Below are 26403 nucleotides of genomic sequence, written 5' to 3'. Positions count from 1 at the left end.
CTGCCCGATATTGAAACTGTGAGGATTAATATTCCTCAAAAGCCCGGCCATTGTTTTTGATAAATCAATTTGGGAAGCCTTTCCGAGAGAGGATTAGAGATGCGCCTTGGCCCACTTCTCTCTCCTCCTCCTCCTCTTTCCCCCCAACCCTCCACCGCAGGTACTGCACCAGAGTTTTAATCAAGCGCGCCTCAAAGACAGGGCGCAGTAACCTTCAGCATCACCCCCCCCCCCACCACCACCACCACCAGAGCCAGAGCTATCACCATCACCACCACTTTCCTTCCTCATCTCCCTAGTTGTCTTTCCCTCCATCTGTCCCTTCCACTTCCTCATCTCCCCTTCATCTCGCTCACTATCTCCACCCGTCTGTCTCTGCATACCAAACGCAGCCGATGGTAAAGGATAGCGTCTGAGAGAGAGAGGCCGCGGTGGCAGCTCCTCTTGATGTTTAGATTTGGCCAAAGTTTGCCGCGTGAAATGTGTGTCGACGTACAGCGGGGAACGCTCCTGACATCTCACGCAGCCAATTTTCACGTTCCCTGTCCTGCTCTGTTTCATCACAGCCGCGAGGAATGTGGAAATTCACTTTAGGGAAGAGGAAGCCATCGCATCGGGGTCGGCATTAAATAAAATGACAATTAAAAAAATGTCTTTCATGGCTTTATCAGCAGAAGGAGCACAAAAGATTTCAGTGGGAAAACAGGGAGAGGGAAAAGAGTGTTTGTGTTTCCAAGACACATTCATCCTTGATGGGTGATTTTTCTTTTTTCTACCCTGTCAGCCCTTTTCCCTTATCCCTTTTCTGTCGTTGCTTGTTTTCTGAGGCCTGTTGTGTTCGCCGCCTACGAAACAGATGTCATCGAGCACAGCTGGAGCGGCGAGGAGACGATGAGAGAAGAAGAGACAGCCTCACGCTGTGTCCCAGCCCACCCCCTCTCTTCTATCCACAAAGCAAACCCCTCCGATTACACATACACACACAAGTCTATCCATAATGCAGTGCGTCACGGGCCCCACCTGATATGTGGAAACGGGGGAAGCAGCGATGAAGGGCGTGATGGAGGTCTGTGCGATCATGCGGTTGGTGGCGATGCTGTAAGGCGAGGAGTAGAACCTGAGAAGAGAGAGAGGGAGGGAGGAAAGAGGGAGGGAGGAGAACAAGAGGAGTGGAGAGGAGGAGAGGAAAAGAACAGAGCAGAATAAGTGTCAAACTCAGATGAAGTACACACGGCGTAATATACATTTTATATTTTGTTACCTTACTTTACCTTTACAAACTGAGTTATGAACTGTCACGTACTTAAGTGAACAAATGTTTCTCTGTCTGTGTAATAAAGACAAATACTTGCAAACTTTAACACACACACACACACACAGACACACACACACTGGACTCATCCTATAGATTGCTCTGAGCAAACACTTGGCCGTATATAGGACTCCACATAAAAGTTTCATGAAGTGTCTCATAGCGTCTCAATTGAAAAGTCTGCTTTTATCATCGTATAAAGTTGGAGCTTGTTTGTATTTCTCTCTCTCACAAATGTCCCGGTGCCGAAGAGACACCGGGCGGCTTAAGTATCACGTCTCTTCGGCGAATCGGAGAGAACTCAAATTGAAGAAGCCGAGTTTTGACACGAGCTGTGGAGAAGTGAGTCGTCGGCTGCGCTTCTTAATCTTATTGCGACTGAGTGTTGCTGAGATCCCAATAGTCTCTGTCACCTGAGCTGAAGATCATATTACTGGATGAGGATACTAGACAAGTTGTGTACTCGGCTCTGGGACACCACGCTGGATTGGAATGTACGGAGTCAGCTGTTCTATGTTGTATTACAATTTATTTTAACCCAAAATGTTTAGTGTGAAGTCCAGGACACCCAGAGCTTCTTATCATCAGTTTATCAGCTGAACACCAACTGACTGTTTCTCATTTTCAAAACAGATGCTTATGAATAGTCAGTTTTGTGACCTGATGACATTTCAGAACTTTACAGCAGAGGGAGACAATGGAGTTTAATTCCACTCTGTTTGTGATGTTTACAAAAGATTCAAATCCTACATACGTCTACTTGAATTTAGCTTATTGTCGTTAGATTATAGTTTGTTCATTAGAGGTGAAATTTCGTTCTTGTCTGTCGAAAGTCAGATGACATATTTGATTTCTTCTGAATGTTTGGCAAATTAAACATATATATACATTTGTTAGTTTATGGATGCAATATGTGTTAGTTTGTTGCAAAAGATAAAATACATCTGTTTATTTCAAGACAGAACCTTTGTGTTTTCAATTATAATAATTATTTTTACTCATAGAGCGTTGGGGTCTGTTTTATTTTAAACAAAGAAAGTAAAACCAGTGTCAAAACAAATGAAGGATGCTCTTCTTCTATGGATATATTTGATTATATATATACAGTATATATATATCAGACATTGATTGAATCTAGAACATTTAAATTCAGCCCCCAATATAATATACATCCATTAAGAGTGGGTAATTTGCATTATAATTACATTCTACATTCACTAATTCAATATGCAATTGAATCTTTTTATGTATCAGTAAGCACAGTGAGCCGAAGTGCAGTTCTTGCTTTAAAATTTCCGGCTTAGTTTAAACTAAATCATATAATTCCACAATTCTCGCACACGCTGAATCACCATATTTCTCTTGTGTTAATGTTTGAATAAAGTTGAATACTTTTACTTTACTCTTTGCTGCTTAATTCACTCTATTTCCCCTTTCTCTCCCCGACGCCGCCCCTATGCTAAACTTTAGGTTGAATGTATTAAGACTGAATGACTTCTTTTCCCTTCCTGTTAATATCTGTGGGAATATAATTTTGGCGGATTTGCAGCAAAGCAGGCTTTTACATGGCGGCTCTGTGTGTCATGAGTGATGCTATTCATCCAGATATATTTTTTTGGGGGGGGGGTTTGAGGTTGACTCCAAGTCACTGGGGGATAAGTGGTTTAAGAAGTGGGAAGTGAGGAGCTTCCTGTGAACGGCCGAGGCCACGGGGAGACGGGGGGGGGAGGGGGGGCCTCGGCACTCTCCTTCCTGCCTCTGTACTGTGGGGAAAAATAAAACACGCTGCCGGGTCGTTTATTTCCACTGCACCATTAAGTCATGACATAAAGACACACACAGGAACACACAGGAACGAACACACACATGCATACGTAAAGACGCACACACACAAACACACACACAGGCTCTCTTAGCTATAATTCCTCAACTGACCCCACCAAGGTAAAACTGATTTTTCCAAGTCCATAAAGATTAACTTAATCAAACAGTAACAAAGTGCACACACTACATTCATCTTCATGTATGACACCCGGTATTGACTCGGGTCCCATGAGCCGGGAGGTGAGTGTGGTGCACGGTGCAGAGGATGGATTGACCACCAGGCTCTTACCCGTTCTGCATCGCGGTGGGATCATATGTTAACGCCATGCCAGTCTGCAAGAGAAGAGCACATCGTTACAAATTAATTTCTAGAGTTTGATAAATATAAAAATAAGATTGAACTTCTACAAATGAAAAAGAGACATTTGAGAGGACGCAGCAGAAAATGTTGGTCTTTAAAGCAAAAATGTTTTCTTCTTATTTGCAAAACCATTAAATTAATTAACATTTTTGACTCATCTCACTTTTTGTACAGATTCTACAAACAGGATATATCATGTAGAGCGTAAAATAGTAAAATATACGAATAGAGATATCAGCTAATACAGTGTGATTCAAAAATCTAAGACCACAGTGAAAAGCTCTAATATTCAAGTTAACCTGAAAGTAATAAGAAAAATTGAGGATTCTGAAATTCCTTTCTTTTCACCAGGGATGACAAATAAAAAATTACAACCAGGAACATTCACTGCATTATATACTCTTGAAAAATCATATGTTACATATTGACCAACATGCACATCAATAAAGATATCTGTAGAAGGTTTAATATATATATATATATATTTATCAACATATTGATCAGGCTTTAATTTAAATCACAATATTTGAACCGTTAGCTAAGATCAATATTTTCTGAAAGACACATATATCTATAGAATATATATCCATACATTGGACATGTTCATTGTTCCGCATCGTGCTCTTGTGTCCTGTGTGTTACCCTGAGCTGGTACACACTGTTGTGTCTCTGTCGATTTGTTCTTGCACCAATGTCAGCGAGGTAATTCGCTGTACCTTCATCGTACTTGGGCGGTAACACGATTTGGACCCTGATGCTTTTTTGTTGGAGATAAATTAAATCAAATAAAAAATCAACTCGTTCCAAATTGGAAAAACTGACAAGTGACAAAGCCGATGTGAGGGAAATCTTAGTCAATAGGACAAAGTGAATTAGTATCGAGGACGCCTCCTTCTCCATTTCAATCACGTACAATCATGTTTTTATGAATGAGAGGAAATGAAGAAATGCCCTTTGGAGAGGAAAGGAGTGAGCAGAAAACTGAGTCCTTTGTCTGGCGATGGTGTGCACGTGTGTGGTTGTGTGCGTGCATGCTGGCGTACGTGGATATGTGTGTGTGTGTGTGTGTGTGTGTGCACGAGGCCCTCTTAGAGTCCAGGAGAGAAACCTGTGCGCTGCAATCCGTCATCTGCATTCCTGAAGGTTCTCCCCCGGAGGAGAGCTAATCCGATTTCTTTTAACGGGAGGCTGCTGAGGACGGCAGATTTCATCAGTGTACACACAGGCTCACACTCACACACACACACACACACACACACACACACACACACACACACACACACACACACACACACACACACACACACACACTCCCTCTCCCTGCCCTTCCCCTCTCTCACTTTGCTCTCCCTTCCCCTCCTTCCGTTCTTCGTAGTCTTGTGTTCTCTCTCTTTCTCTCTGTAACTTTCTCTCTTCACCCCTGCACCCTCTTCATCTCTTAATCTACCCTCCTCCCATCTTTCTGTACCACTCCTTTACCCTTGCTCCTCCAGAGGACTTCCTACGCTGAGCCACACTGTTGTGGGAATAGTGGCTCAAAGGAGCAGGAGGAGGGTCAGTGGCCCTGGAACAAACGGAGAAAGAATACGCCCTCGCTGGCACTAATAGTGGGGATGTAGTGTGTGTGTGTGTGTGTGGTAGTTGGCCATTGTGTTCACTTAGTGTGAGAGTGCATATGAGGAAGTGGTTAAAACAGGCTTCTAGACACATTTCTGTAAAGCTACTGGATGCATCTGTCCCTGTGCTTTATAAATATCTTCTTCACTATTTCTATATATTAACCTTCAGTGTCCGAATCCACAAGGTTTCATGGTGAGTGTGTATTCACCCTCTTCACTCTAAATGTGAGATACAGAGTTTCTGAGAGCTGTTTGCACGTGCATGTTCACATGTGCACTAATAGCATGGGCAGACATGGCCAGCTGTCTGGCTGATAACTCCCTGAAGTGCTGCCCTTGGTTCCATGTGCTGATGAATTCCACAGCAGAGAAGCTGCTGGCCAGTGAGTGATTACCGACCGAGTGTTTGGCTCTGTCACACCGAGGGGAAAGGAAGAGATGGAGACAGTTGGTGAATGCTTTTCGTCTGAGCTCGATCCAAGACTGGGAGACTTTACTACCCAGTATATTGTACAGGCTCACCCAACAGGCTCGGTCTGGAGGAAAGCTGCCAGGGACAGAGCTGCTGTGTTCTTTCATGTTCGGGATAAAGTCAGTTACATCCTCACCTGATCCAGAAGGTTTATGAGTTCAAGGATTTGTACATAATCATAAAAGAGAAATACCCAAATGTAGTATAATAATAGCTGGAGAAGTGGAGAATGACTGTGATGTGATCGTTAAGTCAAGTTGTAAAGAGTTATTCTTTCATGCTGATTATGTACAGGGATGAGGTAACCAATTAAACAATGACTAATCGTGATCTTCTGGGTTTGACCATTGTTGGATCATCAAGTAAATAAAAATAAATAACATACGTCTAGCAGTTTATAGACCTTTAATATATCTATTTTATATAACATAAATTTTTTAACACACAGGTCTAAATAGGGTGAGGACAGCCAATATCAGGCACCTGGACGGACACCTGTGCTGTGAGGGTCCTACACAGGAAGAGCCATCATCTCTTATCCACACACACACACACACACACACTGACCTGCTCCCTCCTTCCATACACAGATTTGCTGTTTATTTTTTTCTTCTTGCCTTATGGCCACACACACGCACACGCACACACACAGTCACACACACAGTCACACACACACACACACACACACACACACACACACACGCAAACGCAAACACACACTCACACACTCACACACACACACGGACATCTGTCAGGCTTTCACACAGGGTGGAGAGCCGCATGTTTTTTTCATCTACACTCATTCCCCAAGAGTAGGTGCTCGAGAAGTGTGACTTTGAAAGTTTTGGTGTGTAGGAGTGTGTGTTGGTTACAGAGGAAGTGAAAAGAGAGAGAGAGGCACAAAAAGAGGGAGCACCCATGGTGTTTATGTCGGCTTGTGTGTGTGTGTGTGTGTGTGTGTGTGTGGCGGAGGAAAGAGAAAGTGCAGCGACTAATATGTTTGTCAGCAGGAGACGGGCGAGAGACAGCACTTTGTAGAATCCCACTTTGGGTCGTTTACAAGGAAATCTGTCATATTTCCCTCAATCCTCAGCAGCAGCCATCGCTCAGCACTCAACCCCTCGTACCTCCTGACTGATCATGCAACGTGTTCCCTGTCCCTCTCTTTCTCTTCCTCTCAGCGAGTCACTCACTCGCTGTCTCTCCATATGCTGCTGGGGGATCTTGGACGACTTCAAACGAGGGGAGGACGAGGCAGAGAAAGAAGGAGAGAGAGAGAGAGAGAGGAAGAGAGGAAGACATGAAGGCAGAGTGAGATACACAGTAGAGGAGAGGGAGAAGGTAGAGAGAGAGAGAGAGAGAGTAATGGATGGTCTGCTGCTCCTCTTCATCTCCCTGCCACAGCGAGTGAGGTGAGGAATGGCCTCAGCTCTGATAAACAGACTAACACGTGATGCCTATCTCGCATCCGCCTGCCAGTGCAGCTGATCAATGGCCACACGCATTGCCCACTATCCCCATGAAGGGTCGCCCTGTTGACACGGGGGACAAGTATATACTGGTAAACCCAGAGGTTTCAGTAGAGCTTCAGCCGTTTATGAAGACGTCAAATAAAGGAGAAAACACAGTTCACAAAGACCTGAGGAAAACCAAAAACAATGGATTCTCAACAATAACTAGTTTCAACCATAACCTCAATTTAAACCTCAATTATGACACTTAACTCTTACTGTCACAAGCCTCAATTATATCATCAATTAAGCAGCCTTCACACATGACATCTGTGTCTGCGTCCTGTTGTATTCCTTTAGATTTTTCTGCTTTGTCTCAGTTGCATGTTAGAAACATCAACAGCAGGTCCATTCTATACAAGGGGGGGGGGCTGACAGGAACATTCTGGAAAAAGTCCAGAGCAAGTGACTGAGACATTTGGGTCTGGATCATTTCAGGAGAACTCCGGGGTTCAGAGCACAGCTAAAGGCAGCGATAGTTACAACCCTGTTTGCTCGAAGGTCTAAATGTCACATTGGCCCTTTCAAGGATAGCAACAGAACATGAAACACACACACACACACACACATTCACACACACACACACACACACACACACACACACACACACACACACACACACACACACACACACACACACACACACACACACACACACACACACACACACACACACACACACACACACACACACACACACACGCACACACACACAGGGGCCTGTTCAGCTACAGACACACACATTCACACTCACTCGAAGCCTTGAACCCAGGCTGTTAAACCTTGGCCTCTCAGTCGAACCCTGGTGCCTTCACGCAGTGTAATGTGAAACACTGCAGGAGCGATGGGGTCGTAGAGTGAGAGAGGGATGGAGGGGAGGATGGAGGGGAGTGGGGGGGGCAGAGCGCACATGAGGGATTTCCTCTCTCACAGAGACGACAGGAAGAACTTTCAACTTTCAACTGAGATACATAAGCAAACACGAGCACTTTGAACGTTTGAGTTTAACGCCCTCGTCACTCCTCTGCATTTGAGCCTCTGGTCAACATGAAAGTGACATTTTTTTTAAATCACTGAAGTTTTATACAAAAGCCTTTTAAAGTGCAAAAGTTCAAAAACTCAGTGATTGTGAAATGATGACGTCACAGCTAGTAAATCATGCATAGTGTTGTGTAATAAGCCTGCTCCAGAAACGACAAAAACAACATACCTTGCTTTTGGAAATATTATTTGATCTAATATTTCCTGATGATGAGTTTTGACTTCTATCCTTCCAAAACATTCACTGGCCACTGAAGCACGATTACAAACTAAGCATATGTTTTTTTTAATATCAAACCAAAACTCCCATGTTTCCCGAAACTTAATGAACGAGACACACAAAGATCTTAAAGTGTTGAACAAACAAACCAGCCTGAACTCCCCCTCAACACACTATTGACATCATTATCATTTCTCCCTTATTCTTCTTCATGCACCTAGAAGACGATGTACAAGCACACACGCAGTCAAGCACGCACACACACACACACAGACACACACACCGACAGGCATCTCACTTCCCCTCAAATCAACCCTGTCAATGTGTGAGGCGATGTAGCAATGTGATTTAGGTTAAACACGCACCACTGGCTTATAGGTGTTAGGACTGCTGAGCATGTGATTGACAGACACACACAGACAGACACACACGCTCACACACACACACACGGAGCTAATGCAATACCAACTCCACTTCTCAACACACCAGAAGGACCCCCACCGTCGACACAAACACACACACACACACACACACAGAGCCTGTGTATTCTGAAGGACGAACATTTCATCTCTCCCGTTCTCCCCTACATTGCAGTTTCAGCACAACTGTCAGCCTCGGTGCATGTGTGTGTGTTTGTGTGTGTGTGTGTTTCTGCGTGTGTGCGTTCACTCTCCTCTATACAGTCCAAGCCGAACCACTCCTCTACCTTTCTCCTCTGTGTGTCCTTCCTCGTGGAGCTAGTTGCGAGCCCATGAAGCGACTTTAACCTTGTCTCCACATGTTGCTGATGAATACGTTACCGCAGCGCTGGATCCAATTTCAGGTTTCCCAGCATTCTGATGTATGGCGGGAATAAACGTGTTCAGCGAGGCGTTTGGCTTGAGACGCAATTTACGTGACAGAGCCTATACATCCGGGGGCAGGATGATCGATATCAGGGCTATTTTCTCTCTTGTTTTCTTTTTTTTACAGCTTCATGCCTTAGAGTAAATACAAATGACAGGACGTAATGGTTTACATGACGCTAGATGCAGCCAACTTTGTGAGCAGGGTGGGGCCCCGCTCGTGTAATTACCATTACCTCAGCGGTAAACGCCTTATTTCAAATGTCACGGTGCTGAAATGGAAAGAGTTTAAAAGAGTTGGTCCATGTGTTCTGGCCACGTTTGAGTTTCCCATTCATAGATTCTTGTTATATTCAGTATTTGGAGTACATGAGTTAAAGTGAATAGACTTTGGGATTAAAATCCTTAGTCATGATTTGATTTTTACAAACTAATATTTGTGAATTTCTATTGTTGATACTTTTCTTCTCCATCTGCTCAGTTTATTACTCATGTGCTTTATTAATGGTACCTTTTGACCACTTGATAAGAAAACCTGAAAGAACCTTGATGTTCAAAGCATCTTTCACTGAAGAAAAACGATTTTTATCCCATGCAGAATATTAAAACATACATCTTGAGTGAGGTGATATTTGCTCAAGGTGCTTTGACACATGGTAATGAAGGATTGCATGTGCACTGGTGTGACGTCTTACCTCGCCATCCCTGTGCCACGGCCTCCCGTTCTGAGGGTACTTGCTCTGGCTCTGCCGTTTCTTCTGCCCTCCGTCTGCAAATTTGCACAGCAACGGCTCTATGGGAGCTGCGGAGAGGGGGAAAGAGGACAAAATCATGTGAGAAGGACTGTATGTGACCTCCCCCCCACCCCTCAGAAGGACAGAAGACCCTTTGAACAGTGTCGCATTTCTCTTCTTCTACCGTCTCACCCCTCTTCCCTCCCTCCCTCCCTCACTCCACTCCCTCCCTCCCTCCTCCCCGGCCTCCAATGAAGCTCTTAGTCAGATTCCCAGACCGGCGATGTTGGCAGGCCCTCCATACCCCTGCTCCGGCTGGCAGCCCATGAAAGAGCATCGCAGGGTATTGTTGAAATAATAATCACAGTAATCGCTCTTGTAAATACCTCTGAGATGGTAATGTAGGAGCGCTCTGTCAGCCAGAGCTTGTTTCTATAAGGCGTTCCTGTTCCTGACGCATAATCCCCTCTGTGTTTTAAATTGAACAGCCATCCTCGCCCTTTATTTGAAATTGTCCACCCCGCAACCATCAGTGCAAGTGTCTCGCTGGACTGTGGACACTAGGGGCGCTCTACCACACTAAGATAAGGAAGGATTGACAAAAACAGCCGCACTTCAGAGCCGGCAGGTGAAAACCAAACATGAAATGACAGAGCTGCTCTAAGTTCCTCTGCAAAAACAAATAAAAATGAAAGAGCAGCCGTCTATGATGCGACTGTCTCCATATCAACAGGCTTTTGTGTGAATAATTGCCAATAAAAGGTTGATGAGAATGTTGCGACGACCCACAGATGAGTTCTGAAAGGGCACGTTCTCACACTCGAGCTGCAGGTGAGAGGAATAAATATAGGCGCCATGGGAAGAGAGAGAAATCTGTAGAAAGACAGGTTCAATGAAAGAAGAAGGTGAAAGAAGAAGAAGAAAGAAAAGGGGTCTTCTTCATGAGCTTTTTCTCATGAGGAACAGGTGGCTCTCTTGGCCGGGTTGTGTGTGTGTGTGTGTGTGTGTGTGTGTGTGTGTGTGTGTGTGTGTGTGTGTGTGTGTGTCCCTTTTCAGTCTGCGAGATTGGGATCTCTTTGGGGGCAGACTGCAGAGATGAGTGAGCGGAAGGGAGACAGTTGGATAAACACATGAGCACAGACGAGGAACAAAAACAGGGAGAAGAAGAGGGGGAAAGAGATATGGCTGAGTGGAGGAGAGAGAGCCAAACAAGGGGGGAACGGAGTGAGAATCTACAGCGGGATCAAACACTCGTTTCCCTGGGAGGGCTGTACAGTTCAGCTCTATAGTACAGTACACACACACACACACACACACAGACACACACGAGCTTGTCCAAACACCGAACCTCTGCTGCCCTGCACCTGGTGGCTTAGAAGGGAGCGGACGGCTGTGCTGTCAACGCATTCACATTACGGGACCTGGCAGCTCGTGACACGGCCGCTCTGTGACGACATGATGGGGGTGGGGGGGGGGGGACCTTTCGTCACGCCTCGCTACAGATGACACCCACTGAGTAAATTGCTGATGGTTTAATCTCCCCCCCGCAGATGTTAAGACGCACCTTGGGCCTAATAACGGTGCAGCGTCACGAGAACGAGGCGCTGTCGGGATTGACGAGGCGGTGACGGCAATGAAGCCGTGTCGGGGGGAATTTACGACGGGGGGGGGGGGGGGAGGTTTTCCGGTTGAATGAGATGATTCGGTCGTTAATGAGCAAACACGATGATTTGTATATTAACTTCCATTCCTTTCCCTGACATGTCACTGATACTGTCACATTTAGGGAAGAATTATTTTGTGGTTAGAGAGGGTGTCTTAAGAATGCAAATAGGAAGATGGCTGTGTGATCGTTAATGGGACTATGGGGCCAAAGTATTTAGTCTCGAAAGTCTTCAAGCCTGAACTGGCTGCTCCACGGTTGACCTGTGAGAAGGTCAGAGATGGAGGCTGGGGACTGGAGGGTTCAACGTGACAAATCAAAGGAGGGGAGCATCAGCCGCTGTCCCCGCCTCTAAAGGATCAAAATTCAAGTTGACGAGCGAGTGACTGTCAAATGTGTCACTGTGCAGTTTCAGATGCAGTTGTGCAGGCAGAGCAGAAATGCTCCCGGTCCCTTTCTTCACGAGGATAATGTCCTTTGCAACCAAAAGCTTGTATGAATTCCGAGACCAAATAAACGCCATACCAAAGACTTTAAACTTTTCCTGAGTGTGAGTGTGTTTCTGTGGCTTTAGGGGATCCAACGAGACCAAACTTTTCAGAGTCAGCCAAGGAGAGTGTAGCCTGGTAGAGAGAGTGAGGGAGAGATGCTGCAGAGGGAAAGCAACAGAGCCACTCCCCAAACCTCTCCTCCGAGATAATTAGCCATCGGAGAAATTTAGAGAATCTGACACGAGAGCACGCTGACGTCCCCCCGCTGACTTCATGCCCAGTTCCCACCACCAGCGAGCCAATTTGTTTAAAACTTCAGCCCAAGATCAACAGCCTCACACCGACCCCACCCGCCCTGTGAACACACTCACCCCTCTGTAGCCCTGACACACACACACACACACTCCTTCTGCCCTTAACGTTCCTCTGGCATAACCCTTGAACACATACACACAAACCCACAGACACACACAATAGGAATCGCTGCCAGCTTAAAAAACGCTTCTGAGACCTCTCACCGCACACCGTCATCACTGACACAGCCCAGAATAAACTGGGCCACTGGCCGGACACAGCACTGGGCTGCTGATGCTGCGTCTTGAGGTCACGGTCTCCAAGTGAAACACGTTCTCCTCCAGTTGTAGTGTCTCATGTGTCGTTTGAAAAGGGTTATGATGCAGCTGCCCTTTGAAGATTCTAAATTACAGGAAAAAGACGCAAAGTGTTTTTGATCAGGGGTCCACAACTCCCAATAACCAGGTGCTCCATGGGGACTCGTAACTGGTTTTTAATGCGGGTTGCTGTGGGAACTGGTAAACACCATTAAGGATGGGTGACCACACGCACGTGATCAAGCACAAACAGCACCAACCCCTCACTCTTAGGACGGTTTAGTGAGAGTGAGACGCCTGCTGGCCTCGTTCCATCGCCTCTCAGTCACACTCCACTCTGTGCATTTGGCTGGAGGAGACAGTCACGGCTCTCTGCTCATCAATAGACACTTTACCACCCAGCAAAAAAAAAAAAGAACCATTAAGTGCACGCAGATGTACTTCAGTGCGAGACACTGCAATTACAACAGCCCGTTTAAATTGAAGCTTGTTGCAAGTTTCGCTTATTAGCGCCCCATGCATAAGTAATTATTGCTATTACTGTTGTTTCCTATGGGCCGGGCATCTGGGGGAAATCAGCGCTTTGTCTGCGGGAATGAAAGCCGGCGCAGCGAGAACAGCAGATCTCGGCGTTTCCCCTTTTCTTCCCGCTATCTGTGGACAAAGAGAGCTTACGTGCTCCGGATGGTCTCACAGGGGCCGGCTGAATGGCGTCTTGATCCGTGAATGCAAATAACCGCATGTATTGTAATGCATCAATGTCGGGGACGCGTCATACAGTCATCTGCTGCTCAGAATTGGACCGTGCATCTGTTTGGCGTGAAAGGCGAAATCATGCAGGAACCCCCCCCCCCCCCCCCCCAGGCTGTAGCAGGGCCGGGTAAAAGGTTTTGCTCAGTGAGACACGCAGCTTTTCACCATCAAGACAGTCACAAAAGAGGCCTCTCACTGGGGCTCGGAGTCAAACTGGGACGCCCTCGCTCTCCTCCGAGAGTGTGCAAAGCTCTCGAGGGCGAACAAAGGGAACTGTTCAGCCACTTCTGCCTGAAATATGTCACTCTGAAAAAAAAAAAAACTAAAAGCTTGAGTGAAAGGAAGCTTTCCACTTCCCCAATGACAACTTTTGGTCAAAGGTTCCAGCGGATTCTTGGGCTTGAGGTTTTCATGAGCTAAGCGTCTAAAGAAAAGTTAGTTGGACGGCTCAGTGTTTTACAGCAAGGACATATTTTTGGAAAGGTTGGGGGAAGAGGAAGAAAGCGGACAGTATTTTATTGGAACGCTGCTGTACTCTCTCACGCTGCTCGAGGGGGATCTCTAATTGGATCAACAACTGTCTGATTCCCATCAGCCGGCTTGACCCGGCTGCCCAAAGCCAGGAGGCTGCGTCTTGTGGGAAAGAGAGCGAAAGGGAGTGGGAGGGAGGGAGTGAGAGAGAGAGACGTGGAAAGACACAAGACAGATACAGGAAAAAGCTACAGAGCACAAGGGACAGTGTTCTGGAAATAGAGGAAGCGATAGTTGCTCAAGAAAAACACAAGACAGGTGGGCAAGACAAATGAGAAGAGGCATCGACAAAAGCCGCAGCCGCGTATATACACACGTAGCCATTTCCAGAGTCAAACAGACAAGCTCAGAATGGCCGCCCAACCAGGAAGGGAGGGAGGCGGCGGCGGCGGCAGCTTCCCTACAGGGAGCGGCTTTGACGGATCCCAGTCGATAGCTCTCACAACTGCCACGCTGGCCTTGCATCCTTCAGCATGGAAATGAAGACAGTCTGCCAGCCCGTTTTGCTGACAGGGACGGCACACATGGCTCAATGACACGGCCTGATAAATGGAGCGGGCGCTGCGAGTGGAGAGCTCGGCGAGAGAGAGAGCGAGACAAAGAGGAGGGGGGGGGGGGAGATAGATGGAAGAGACAGATACAGTGTCGTGGAGAGACACGAGGAGACAGTGACAGAAGGGGGACCGAGGGGCAGAGAGAGAGATTCACCCCTTGTCTGATCCATACCGTATGGATGAGCCGGAGAGACGGGTGTAGGGAGAAGAATGTCAACAGTGCACTGCCTCCGTTACACATGCTCTCTGGCTATTGATCAGGCCCTTGCTCAGATTCTCCCATAGAGGGCTCCTGCCGCACGCAGGCCTGAGATGATATTATGGATTACAGGAGGGGAAGTGCGGGGATGAGCGCTGGATGCCGGCGGTAGAAGCCTGATCGATGAGCTATTGCGCACTTAACAAGACTAATGTTATGTAGGGAGTCTCTGACATGCTAATCCATCTCTCACTCTCTCCATCCGATCTCATCTCTCTCCGTCATGGTTATCTCCCGTCTGCCTCCATCTCGAGCCTCCATTTTTCCTTCTTTCTCTCCTTTTTTCCGATTTCATCTCTCTTTGTCTTTCTTTCTCCTGTCTGCCTCTATCCCGAGCCTCCATTTTTCCTTCTTTCTCTCTTTCCGATTTAATCTCTTTCTGTCACTTTACCTCCCGTCTGCCTATCTCGATCCTCCGTTTTTTCTCTATCCTTTCTTCTGACCGCCTGTCCGTCCATCCATCTGTCCATCATTCGCTCTCTCTCTGTCATGTCATCTCCTGCCCATTTAATCCACTTTCTCCCTTTCTATATATCTATCTGATTCCGTGGTTGTCTTCTGCCTGTTTACCTCAATCCTCCATTTCTCTTTCTTTCCTTTAACTCTGCCCATCATCCCTCCATCTCTCACTCTCTTGATCTGATTTCATCTCTCTGTGACATGTTCTTTCTTTCTTTCTTCAGGCATATAAAGAAAAGCTGATGGATGAGAGGAGCTCCGTGTGTCTGACTCACAGTGAGTCCACACTGCATCAGACAACTGCAGTTGACTTGCATCTTAAGGGTTAGGGAACACGTTTAAATCCAAGCGGTAGTCTGGGAACATGCAGACATACAATGTGACCTGATCTTCCCCGAAAAAAAGGGTGAAGAACACTTAACAAAATAAAGAGTTGTAATTACAGAAGCAGCTGGAAATATGGGTGAATATGATTGCGCCTTCGAGTGTTGGCTCCGATTTAATCTGCTCTTACGGTAAAATGTGAGCGCAGCAAGTGCAGCGCCAAACAGGCGCCGGGTTTCCAGCTGCTCGCCGTCTCCTGCGAGACGAGCTCCGAGGTACCGGTTAAATGAAAAACTTCATTTTAGCTTAATCAGCTAAATCCACTTGCCATTCCCAACGCTGAGGTTGCCATGGTGGGCAAAACAAACAGCCAGTGTATGTGTGCGAGTGCCAAACTCTAACGAGCGGCTCACAGTCCTGCCTCCATACATTATAATAACATCTATGCAAGCAGACAGTCCTCACCGCATTCAAATCCAAATGGCGTGGCGGAGCGTCGCTGGTTCCTGCAGTCGGTGGCGATTTTTAAAGTGGCGGTGGCAGATGTTTCTAATGTGGACGCCACACAAGCTGCTCGTCACTGCCAACATCTTTGGGTCTCAGTATCGGGCAGCCACTTTGCACAGCTGGGCAGGGTGGCAATTACAAACACAAGTGTCCACATTGTGGTCGGTGCAAAAACTGTAAGTACGGTGCGGGACCAGACTGAAAAACAGCAGGTTCGGAGTGGATTAGAAATAAGATCCCATCTAAGAAAACAGCACAATGTGAACCAGGCGAGCGAGGACGTCAGGGATTGGAAGAAGCGAGCAGCGAGCCAACTGGACCAGAAGATGTTAGAAAAATCATCCAAAACGCTTCATGACTTCTTCACCACCAAGGAGATTAGCCAAGAAGAGGAATAAAACGTACATACCATTAAGAGCATATATATTTCATGGCCTGCAGGGGATTGAGAATCTTCTTGGCCCTAAACACTTTGATTCGCTGGTAAATTTAAGACCACAGACTGAATTTGTGTTTCAAAGGAAGAAAGGCTTTAGACAGTAACAGAAATAATGCATCAAGTATTAAATAATCCAAGAATGGAATAAACAGGTTCTGGTCCGTGGAGCTCAATTGATTTTTTTAACGGCATAAAAACATGTCTGTGGCCGAGGGACTTAAGAGCAGCTGCTGCCGTGCTTCGCCTGTGGGGGTTGACTTGTGCTGCCACTGTCTGTGTCACTGCCTGTGTGGGCAGACAGTGAAGCTAGCTCTGTCCCTGTTAGCAGAGTATTATAACACTGCCAACGCCTCCAGTGACCCGTGAAACCTCCCATCTATAGAGATGAATCATACAGATGGGCGCTTTGTAATTCAACAGTGCTGCCCGTCCACCAGACCTGCAGCAAATATAACTCGCCATGACACCGTTGCAGAATCAGGATGAATGGGGGGGGGGGGGGGGACATCTGAGCAAAGCAACCTGGGCCACTTTCTATGAATGTGAATTTTCAGTTTTTTGGGGAATGGTTCAAACTTGAAAACATATTCTAACCCCTTAGTTCCCTTAAGGTTGAGGTCAGAGTTAGATTCATATAAGGGGAAAAGGACGGAGCCTTCTGTTCATGATTTGTGTTTATTTTGTCTGTATTTCTACACTATCGCAAATTCCTCCTCCATGTTTGTGTTGTAAGAAGCTAAACTCTACGATGTCTACTACTGGATGAATTGCTTGAAAACAGTGGCAACGCAAAGGATGCATGGAGGCAGCAGGCAGCAGGCAGCATAAACGACTCTTTTCTAAAGATTCCACACAGTGTTATGTTACAGCAAAGTTATTCAGGTGTATTTATCATGGTGATACTGATCTTATTTGGCATTTCTCAGCACTACACTTTTCATATATATATCGTGGTTACACAAATTCACACTCTGCCCCTTGCAAATAGTCCTCCAATGTTTGTCTGCTGATACCCTAAAGAACAATTGGACGTTAGGTGCCTCATTGAACGGTATCTTACCCAGATGGCCCGACAATTCAAACACATGATTTTCTTGTTCTAAGAAAGGGGGTTATCTAACCTTTAGGCTCCTGTTGCCTGGAAATTGACAGTGACATTTGAAAGAGAAGCACAAACACAAGAAAGCCGAATCGGTCCGAGCGGCGGAGTGAAGCGTACAAAAAGGCTTGTGTGTCTGTTAACTAGGTTTCCACCGCAGGGGCTTCCAGTAACAACGGTATGGACAGAAAAGAAAATGAAATTACAGCACAATAAATGAATTATCAATAAAGAGCCCTCAATACTGTATCTGAGGGGGATCAATATGCCACGGCCGGGCTGCAATGTGGGCCGAGGGCTGAGGGCACGCCTACAGCCGAGGGACCGGCCGGGTCGATAATGTCACTGGGGGGGGGGGGGGTGCTTGACGATCAATGCAGCCAGTGACGTTGATTTATGATCAATGAAAGCGGGGCACCTGACTAATAAGGGAGGAAGGGGGCGTACGAGAAGGGGGGAGGGGGGGTTCCATAGAGTCCCCTTTGCTGTAACTGATTGGGGATCGATGGAGAGTGGCACCGTGGCTGATTAGGGATCAGGCGACTCCGTGGCAGAGGGAAGGCAGCTATGTGTGAGAGGATTTGGGTGGCTGCGTGGAGAGCAGCCTGTCTGAGCCCAGCAGAGCTGCAGAGACGGTAATTAAAGCTGTGCTGAAAGGAGCTTTCCACCGGTTGATAGAAGCTGCAGGTGCAGCTCCCTTCGCTCTTTCACTGTCAAAAGAACACACACACACACACACACACACACACACAAATACAACCACACACACACTGTGACTAAAACACACACAGCACAGGAAGGTCTGCGCTTCTTTCCTCTCATTGGTTCATTGCTACGAATCCAAATGATCCATGTGTAATTTTTGGGGCACGAGATGTTAAGCGTATTACTTTCAGCAGATTACTCTATGGTGTTTCATTTCAGTGATATGTGTTAATTAACAAACAGATGCTGTGGGTGGCGGCTTGTCTCACATTTGCCTTCAGGATAGAGGTAGGAGTTGCTAATTTCACGAAGCAGTTAGTGACGCTTGTTCTTAAATCAAATTAAAAGTGAATCTTACACCTGACAGACAAGTATAAACTCCCACAAAGCAAATCTGCCTATGGCCCCAAACTGTCACACTGCCATACTATCATCATTCCACATATCCGTTAGATTGATGGCACCTGGACATCCCACTCCTATTTGCCAGATCTGGGCCACACATGAATGCCTCATATCAACCAAAGGTGCCAAAGGTGGTCTGAACTGGGCTTGTGCTACCACATGATACCCTTAAGGTTCATATCAAGATTACATGTTGCCTAGAACACTGCATTTACTTTTGTCCAGGCCACTTTAAGGCCAGAAGTGCCCCATCATTTCCTGAAGTGGTCCACATCTGTATTCTCTCCACCTTTGTCAGGCATCTCTCCTCTCACCTTTATTCAAACTCTGTGATTCCTGTGGTAATCTCGTAAACACTGAAACACATGAGAAGGTGCAGACGTGGCTGTGAAATATCTGGAAGATTTCTGATTAGTGGCCTTAGCTTCATAAGCCAAATAAAAAGAAAGGTAGAGTTGGGTCCAAATGTAGACGCTAACCCCTTCGTCTGTGCTTTGTCAGACGGATCCCTCCAGAGAGGAGCGGTGCATCAGACGCCCCGGCTCATAATTCATTCATTTCTTAGGTATTCTCTTTGTTCTCCAGCAGCGTTGACAATAATTTCCCTCTGTCTTTCAAGGAAAAAAGAAAGAAAAGTCGCTGACAACAAAGCTCACTGAATACATCAACTGTTTCCTAAGGAGGCTGCAGAGTCTGCTGGCGTAATTAAGTAGATATTAGAGTGTGTTGTTCAACAATACTGACATTTATGAAATTGTTTTTGATTTGGATGTGAAGGTCAGGCTGGTAATGACATGAATAATTAATTCTGAGAAAGAAGTCTGTCTAAGGTTGGCGCCATGTATGTGTCTTTTTATTCTGGGACGTAACATTAACATTAAATCACCAGCAGGGAGCAATATGCTATTTTTTAATCTAAATGGCGATTAGAGATTTCAGAGTCCTGGCCACGATCTGACGCCACTTCTCCCCTGTATCAGTATCTTATTGTTTTCCTCTCAATCTTCCCTCTGTTTCAAAGAGAAAAGCCCAAAAACACAAAGATGGTCGCTTGTTAGCATGACAAATACCACTTAGCAAACTCTTCAGCTTTAAACTAGTTTCAGTAACTACGTCCCCTTGAGAGAACAATATCAGAGCGATAACCAGAGAGAGAGAGGGTTGACTTGTGGAGAGCAACTTTGAGTAAGTCCTTGCCTAAACATCTCAGACGTGATGAAAGGCTTTGTTTTTCTCAGGTCTGCGTTAATGGGTCCCAATCGATGTGGGAGAGCCGTGTTTTTTCTTTCTCCACATGTCCTGACCCTCGGGGAAACACAGGGAGGTAATGTGGGAGGGGAGCGGTATCGACACACAACATCAATATCGCTGGGACTCACAAGCGGCCGCGTGCTCAAGGTAACTACTTCTAAGTTTGAGCTCAGGTCGGCCTTCAGGACTCGTCACTGCAGCTTCAAGGTCGGAGGAGGCGTCCGAGGTAGAAACAAGACAAAAAGCTAGAATCTGAGGATATACATCTGGATTCACCTCTAAAACAACCCATCTGTCCTACACACACACACACACACAGGTGCAGACACACCGATTCATTCCATTCCACGATGCCAGGAATCTGAGGCAGTGCTGCAGAGGCAAGCGAATCGCCACGCCGGCTCTCATCTGTCACCGGAGGCAAAGCAGCCCGCCAGCCGCCATGATGTGCAGCTTAATTGGGGGAGCTGATGAGGTCTGATGAGCCCGGTACTTATTGAATTCCCCAGCCTGTTATTTAGACAATGCTGAGGAGAAGTGGCCTCCCTCTTCTCTCCCATCCTCATCCATTCACTGGCCCGGCAGGGGGCGGCTGGCTAATCCACTCCTGTTTGTAATGGCTGTGCGAGCTGAGGGGATTTGGACACGCTCTCCACTCGCCAGCGCACATCTAACACACTCCACTGTGGATTTTACCCCATAATGGGCCCGATTTGATGAGTTAACCAGATCCCTACACCCATCCACCCATCTCGACCCCTCTTTGCCAGCCTCGCCATTGTGTGTGTGTGTGTCCGTGTGTGCATTCATGTGTGTGTGCTTTGGGGGTATTGTTGGACAACCAGACTTTGAACCAGTCTTCTTTCAGCGAACCAAAAGCAATTACCAAATCTAAGATCTGGCTGCAGGGTGTTCACCGTGTGTGTGTATGCGTGTGTGAACGAAAAAGAGAGAGAGAGAGAGAAAGAGAGTTTGTGATGGAGAGAAAGAAATCAGCAGAGAGGAGCGGAAGTTGTGGAACAGATGGCTAAATGGCAGGACAACAAACTTTCATTTATGTGCCTCAGACTGGTGAAAGAGAGACTGTGCCTGTCACAGAGGGGCGCCAAGAGCGTGGCTCAGGGACAGCACATCAAACTGCATCAGAACTAATGAAAAAAAATAATATATATATATATATATATATATGTGTAAAACAAACTTGTGATGTACGTCTCTTCAGCACACAAGAATAAATTATGGGAATTTCAAACATAAAGTTTGGGTTGCAAAATTCAGCATCTGGGTGGTCGGACATTTATCTGCACCAGCTGTAAGGATGACGGGCTCCCATAAAGAAAATATACTGAGATGAGCACGGCCCGGAAAAGCAACAAAAGAGGAAATATCTCACACGCAGTCATATTATTCCCCCCAAAAACTGCCTCAAACTACATAAAATACAGTATAAAGGTCTCGTCTTTCTGATGTATGTATCACACTGTGCAGAGTGTGTGAGATCCTGCTTCCCCAGCTCTTTGTCTGCCACACTCTGCATTACAATAAGCTGTCAGGATCTCTGAAACAGCGTTATTAAAAATGCTCGCAGTGTTTCTCCCTCTTTGGGAGCGTTAAGAGAAGCTAATAACACATCCAATAAAAGCAGCTCAAACCCCGAGACTCAAAATGATCCGAAATGAAATAAACCGCTGAATGACTGGTGCATCCAGAGGTATCGACACAAAGGGCCAAAATGTATAGATCAGGGTTGAAGAGGAGGAGGAGGAGGAGGAGGAGGAGGATGAGGAGGTGGTGGAGCGGGTTCCTGTGTTAAAGGCAGCAACATTTAAAAGCTTACACGGACAAGGTACAACCTGGAGAGCACCGGGGGGCACGGAGAATCAATATCAGCCCGACTTAGAAATCTGCTGTATAATCCTTGATCTCCAAGGCCATTTGCTTTGCAGCTTGAAATTGGATACACCCCGACTGCATCCCCCTGACATCCCCCCCCCCCCCCCCCCCCCCCTGCCGCTCCGAGCCCGCTGCTCAACTCCACAAATAAGACATCCTGAGAAATTGATCTGGATGCATCTGTGGCGAGATTACGTCTCGGGCTAAAAGAGAGATATGACTGGCTCAAGGTAATTCATAAATCTGTGTGTCTATGTGTAAGACAGCGCCGGGTGAATGGGAAGAAACCTGGAGGTAGAGCTATCATAACGACATCACCGCTATCTGGAAGACTCCTGCAGCAAAGAGGCCATTAAGACAACACCTTTACAAATGCTACGGGCAAATGACAAACACCGAAATACACCGTTATAAATTCTACACGGTAGCAAGGCTGTCATCTTTTTTTATTTCGCCTAGGGGCGGCACCTTTTTGCGGTGTAACACAAATACGTACAACGACCTGAGTGAGTCAGTGTGAGGGGGAAAGATTATTTTTCTATTATTTTCACCTTGTCCCAGGAGGTTATGTTTTCACCCCCTGTCCGGGGATTACACAGGATTCAGTAGAAGGATGAAACTTGAAAGAACAGATTCAGAATATGATTTTCACTTTCTTTAATATTGCAAGATTCTTGACATTTTTTTATCAATTTCCCAAGGAATAATTAATTAATCTCGATGCCTTATCATCAGACATATTTAGTGGAGTGATAGTAGATTGAGATGTGGTTTCATAAGGGGGCAGTTGGGCCTGTGTTAAGGTAAGTGCTCTACAGAGTTATGGTTTATATTACATCTTATTTTACGTTTGTTTATTTCGTATAAAAGTTATATTTACATACAAGACATGTGTATATACAGAATTACTTTTTGGGTCTGACTAACTACAACAACATGTTTAAATCTGATTACCTGCCATACAGGGACTGGACAACATGTGTACTTTTACTATGTGTGAGTCATACTACACTTGAACTTTTAAAGTATTATAAAAATCTTTTAAAATCATTTCATTGCCTGACCCATTGTTCCTTCTTAGGTGAAACCAAATAAACCAAATACTCCTCTTCCAGGTGAAAGCTGCACTCCAGTAACACTTAGAGCACTTTCTACTGTGCAGCAAGCAAGACGGGAAAAGTAGGATTTTTTTAGGAAGACTATATCCTCAGGTGCCTCTCTGCTGTCGGAGCATGCTGTCTAATATTTTGTGTTATTCCCAGGGCGGTGTGTATTGTTAGAGTGGCAGTTGTTGGACTCTCTGAGGCCTTTAAGCGCCGCGTTTTTCCCCCTTGTTACTCGGTGCCTGGTGGGGGGGACAAACAGCTGCAGAGAGACTCGGTGCAGCACAACAGGGGTGGTCCCTTGATACCTCGGATTCATACTTTCCACCTGACGCACAGGATAGAGAGAACAGAGAGCTGGCAATTACCAGACTTCTCTCTATATATACTGAAACCGCGGCTGGCGCGTCTCTGCTGTACTCCACTCTGAAGGCTGTCTTAGGGCCAAGCTTGAGGTAATGAAAGCAACACACTCCTAATGGACTATTGATGTGTGTGTGTATGTGTGTGAGTGGGCGCGTGTGTGTGTGGATGTATGGGAGGAAAGACGGAGGAACAGAGCGAGAGAGGTTTGAAGAACAAAGGGAGGAAAAGCAGACTGTGAGAAATGATTTCGTTGGCGTGTTGCTGTTGTTTTCTCTCTGTGTTTTTTTTTGTCATGGCAGAAAGTTGTGCGACTGGCCTGAGAAGCTAAAGCTGAGGAAAAGCAGCCGATACAACGAGCGAGTGCGATCCAATAGCCCTGATGTGCCGTGCAGCTCGCCAAGGAGAGTGTCTGAGACATGAGGTCACCGACAAACCAGGTGTTTTTTCCACCGTCCTTCACCTCAAACCTGCAGCGGCTCCCATATGAGTACACTGGTGTAAAGTAAAAGATGCACACAATCCTCGGTGGCAGCCTTATCACGGCAAGTTTCGTCCAAATGGATCACATCCCACTGCTGCTGGTTGAGTGTGTAGGTGTGTGTGCACTTTTCTTTTTGTATCTCTGTGTGTGTGTGTGTGTTTGTGTGTGTGTGTGTGTCCTCCCCTGCTGGCAGGCGGTCGGATGAATGAATGGGCGTCCACTCCTGGAGGTCCAGTGGCGCGACAGAAATAACTCTGCTGACCACGGTGACCTCTGCTTGTTCCCACACAGCCCGCGTCCTGTTCTAATGGAGGCACAGGCTCTATTTTGGGGGTGGGGGGGGGGAGCAGCCACATTTATCTCACTGCCCTCTGTGTCCTGGGATGGTGACAGTGACGTGCTCGGGTGTAACTGATGCTTGTTCTTCTTGCCTTTTTTCTTTTTTGTTGTTTTTTTTACCTCACTTCCCTGACGCAGACACACACACACACAGAACACAATCGGTCTTGAGGTCAGTGCTGGTCAGTGGCAGTGGGACGACCTCGACAACACACATCACTATTTTTGTTTCACCTTCAAATGCATTCCTTTTTCGAAGCACGCTAAAAACAACAGTGTGGGAAAGGAGCAGATAGCTGCCATTTATCAGACTCATGTGTTGTGACACTCTAACCCAATATAGAGAGGGATTGACCTGGGAACCGCAAAAAAGCAGGGGCCGGCGGAATCGCTTGCATACCACAGAGACCTTGGAGCATGATTATCCTCCTCAGCGAGCTTAATCTTCATTCTGGAGGACGGGGGGGCAGGCCGACAGGGTATAAGCCCAGTGACCCACTGTATCTGGCGAGAGGCTGAATATTAATCTGTGCAAAAGAAACACAAAGCCTCCAGTGCTATGTTAGATCAGGTTGACTAATGGCTAACACCTGGAATCTTGGGATACACAAAGATAACGTGCAGATCACAAGACTTGAGTCCTGAGGTGGTGGAGAGCTGAGGGCGGAGGAGGGGAAGGAAAATATCCATATGTTTTGTTTGCTCATGATTATGACGTCTTCAGTCAGATTAATGAGCTCCTGAGGTTTTCATAATAAAGTTCATAATAAGTATCGTAACAACAAAAAGAAGGGATTCAGCTAGTTATTCACTTTTTCACTGGTCAGGGCCAAATGGTAGAGGCAGTGCTCCAGGGTAATTAGCAGAAACCAGAAATAATATGATTTAAGTGATAATAGATTATTGATTAATAGATTCCTTTCCTTTAACCAGACTAAAGTAAAGATCCATAACGCCAGACCTGTGAAGCTGTTCGGCAAACAACACACACTGTTAGACTTTTTGAGAAAAAAGAAGCACAATCTAAAGCAGATAATTTTTCTGGAAGACAAAATGTGAAAGCACATATTCTTAATAACTCTGAGTATTTTACATCCGAGAGCATTTCCTCGCTACAAAGCCCGGATAAGATTTCTGTTCCAAAAACATTTCCACTTTGAAAATAAATTTAAAACCAAGAGAAAGAAAAAACTTTGTCACTTCTCTCAGCCGTCTTCATGGAGTGAAGGCACGGAACAACAGAGAGCAGGCGGAACGCGTGTCAAACAAAAGAGGAGAGCCGAGAGATGTTAACTAAAAGCAGCCTCAGGTGTTTGTTTTGCTCGGCACTAATACTGTGTGCACTCAGCTGCATCCAGTAACAAAGATGAGCATTTGGGAGAAGGAACGTGTGTGTGTGTCTGTGTGTGTGTGTGATGTGCAGAAAGGACGTGTGCAGCAGATGAAAGACAGCTTCGGCAGTGGCGATAAGAGAGGGAGGGACGGATGAGAGACAGAGAGAGAGAGAGAGAGAGAGTACAAAAGCAAGGGTAACAAAAAGTGCAAGGAGAGCTATGGGCATGGGCGGGGGGGGGGGGGGGGGATGAGAGGGAGGAAGATAGGAGGGGATAAACATGGTGGACAGCTGGCCTGGGGTCACCGGGGTCAAGCAGAGGACGCGGTCACACGGTCAATATCATTCTTTTCATCCGGTCGGTTACAGATGCAGCAACTGAAACTTTACTCAGATTTAACCTTCCAGCCGCTCAGGTTGGTCCAACTTTCACTCGCTCCTGCTTCCCCGCGCCACCCATCACTCCCCCCCCCCACCGCTCTGCCCTTTCCCATCTGTTCTCCTTTATCTCCCTCTCTTATTCTTGTCATATTTTTCCCCGGCTTCTAATCTGCGTCTTTCTATCACACTCCCGCCGCTATATCTCTCTCCATTACCCTGCCCCCCCCCCCCCGTAATGTATCTCTTGTCTCCCCTCTATTCTGTCTCTCTCCACATTAGATGTGGTTGAGTGGAGAGCAAAGTCAATCATATCTGCCTAAACCCCTCCAGGAGCCGGAGCCGCCTCTCCTCTGCCTAAACAAACTTTGAAGCCAATCAAAGGGCTGATATTATTTTCTGTGGAAGGGGACGGCAGCAGGTGAATACTCTGTGTTCTGGTGACGGATCCACTCAGAGCTCCTCTCTCCTCCTCATCCTCCTCCTCCTCCTCCTCCTCTCTCTCCTCCTCCTCCTCCTC

General features: G+C 46.4%; 1 protein-coding gene across 3 annotated transcripts in view; it reads right to left on the bottom strand.

Moving 5' to 3' along the window:
* The window catches only part of rbms3 (RNA binding motif, single stranded interacting protein), a 246819-nt gene that overhangs the window by 25822 nt on the left and 194594 nt on the right, over positions 1-26403 (bottom strand). For all 3 annotated transcript variants that reach the window (XM_053446879.1, XM_053446877.1, XM_053446878.1), the window contains 3 exons: positions 9901-10007; positions 3426-3469; positions 1021-1117 (listed from right to left, as the gene is read on the bottom strand). In XM_053446879.1, coding sequence (XP_053302854.1) covers positions 1021-1117; positions 3426-3469; positions 9901-10007 — 248 coding nt within the window. The remainder of the gene's footprint in view (positions 1-1020; positions 1118-3425; positions 3470-9900; positions 10008-26403) is intronic.

This window comes from Pleuronectes platessa, chromosome 18 (assembly GCF_947347685.1).
Source record: "Pleuronectes platessa chromosome 18, fPlePla1.1, whole genome shotgun sequence".
Classification (NCBI taxonomy): domain Eukaryota; kingdom Metazoa; phylum Chordata; class Actinopteri; order Pleuronectiformes; family Pleuronectidae; genus Pleuronectes; species Pleuronectes platessa.
Note: the sequence above shows the minus strand (reverse complement) of the source record. Positions and strands in the feature narration are given on the sequence as shown.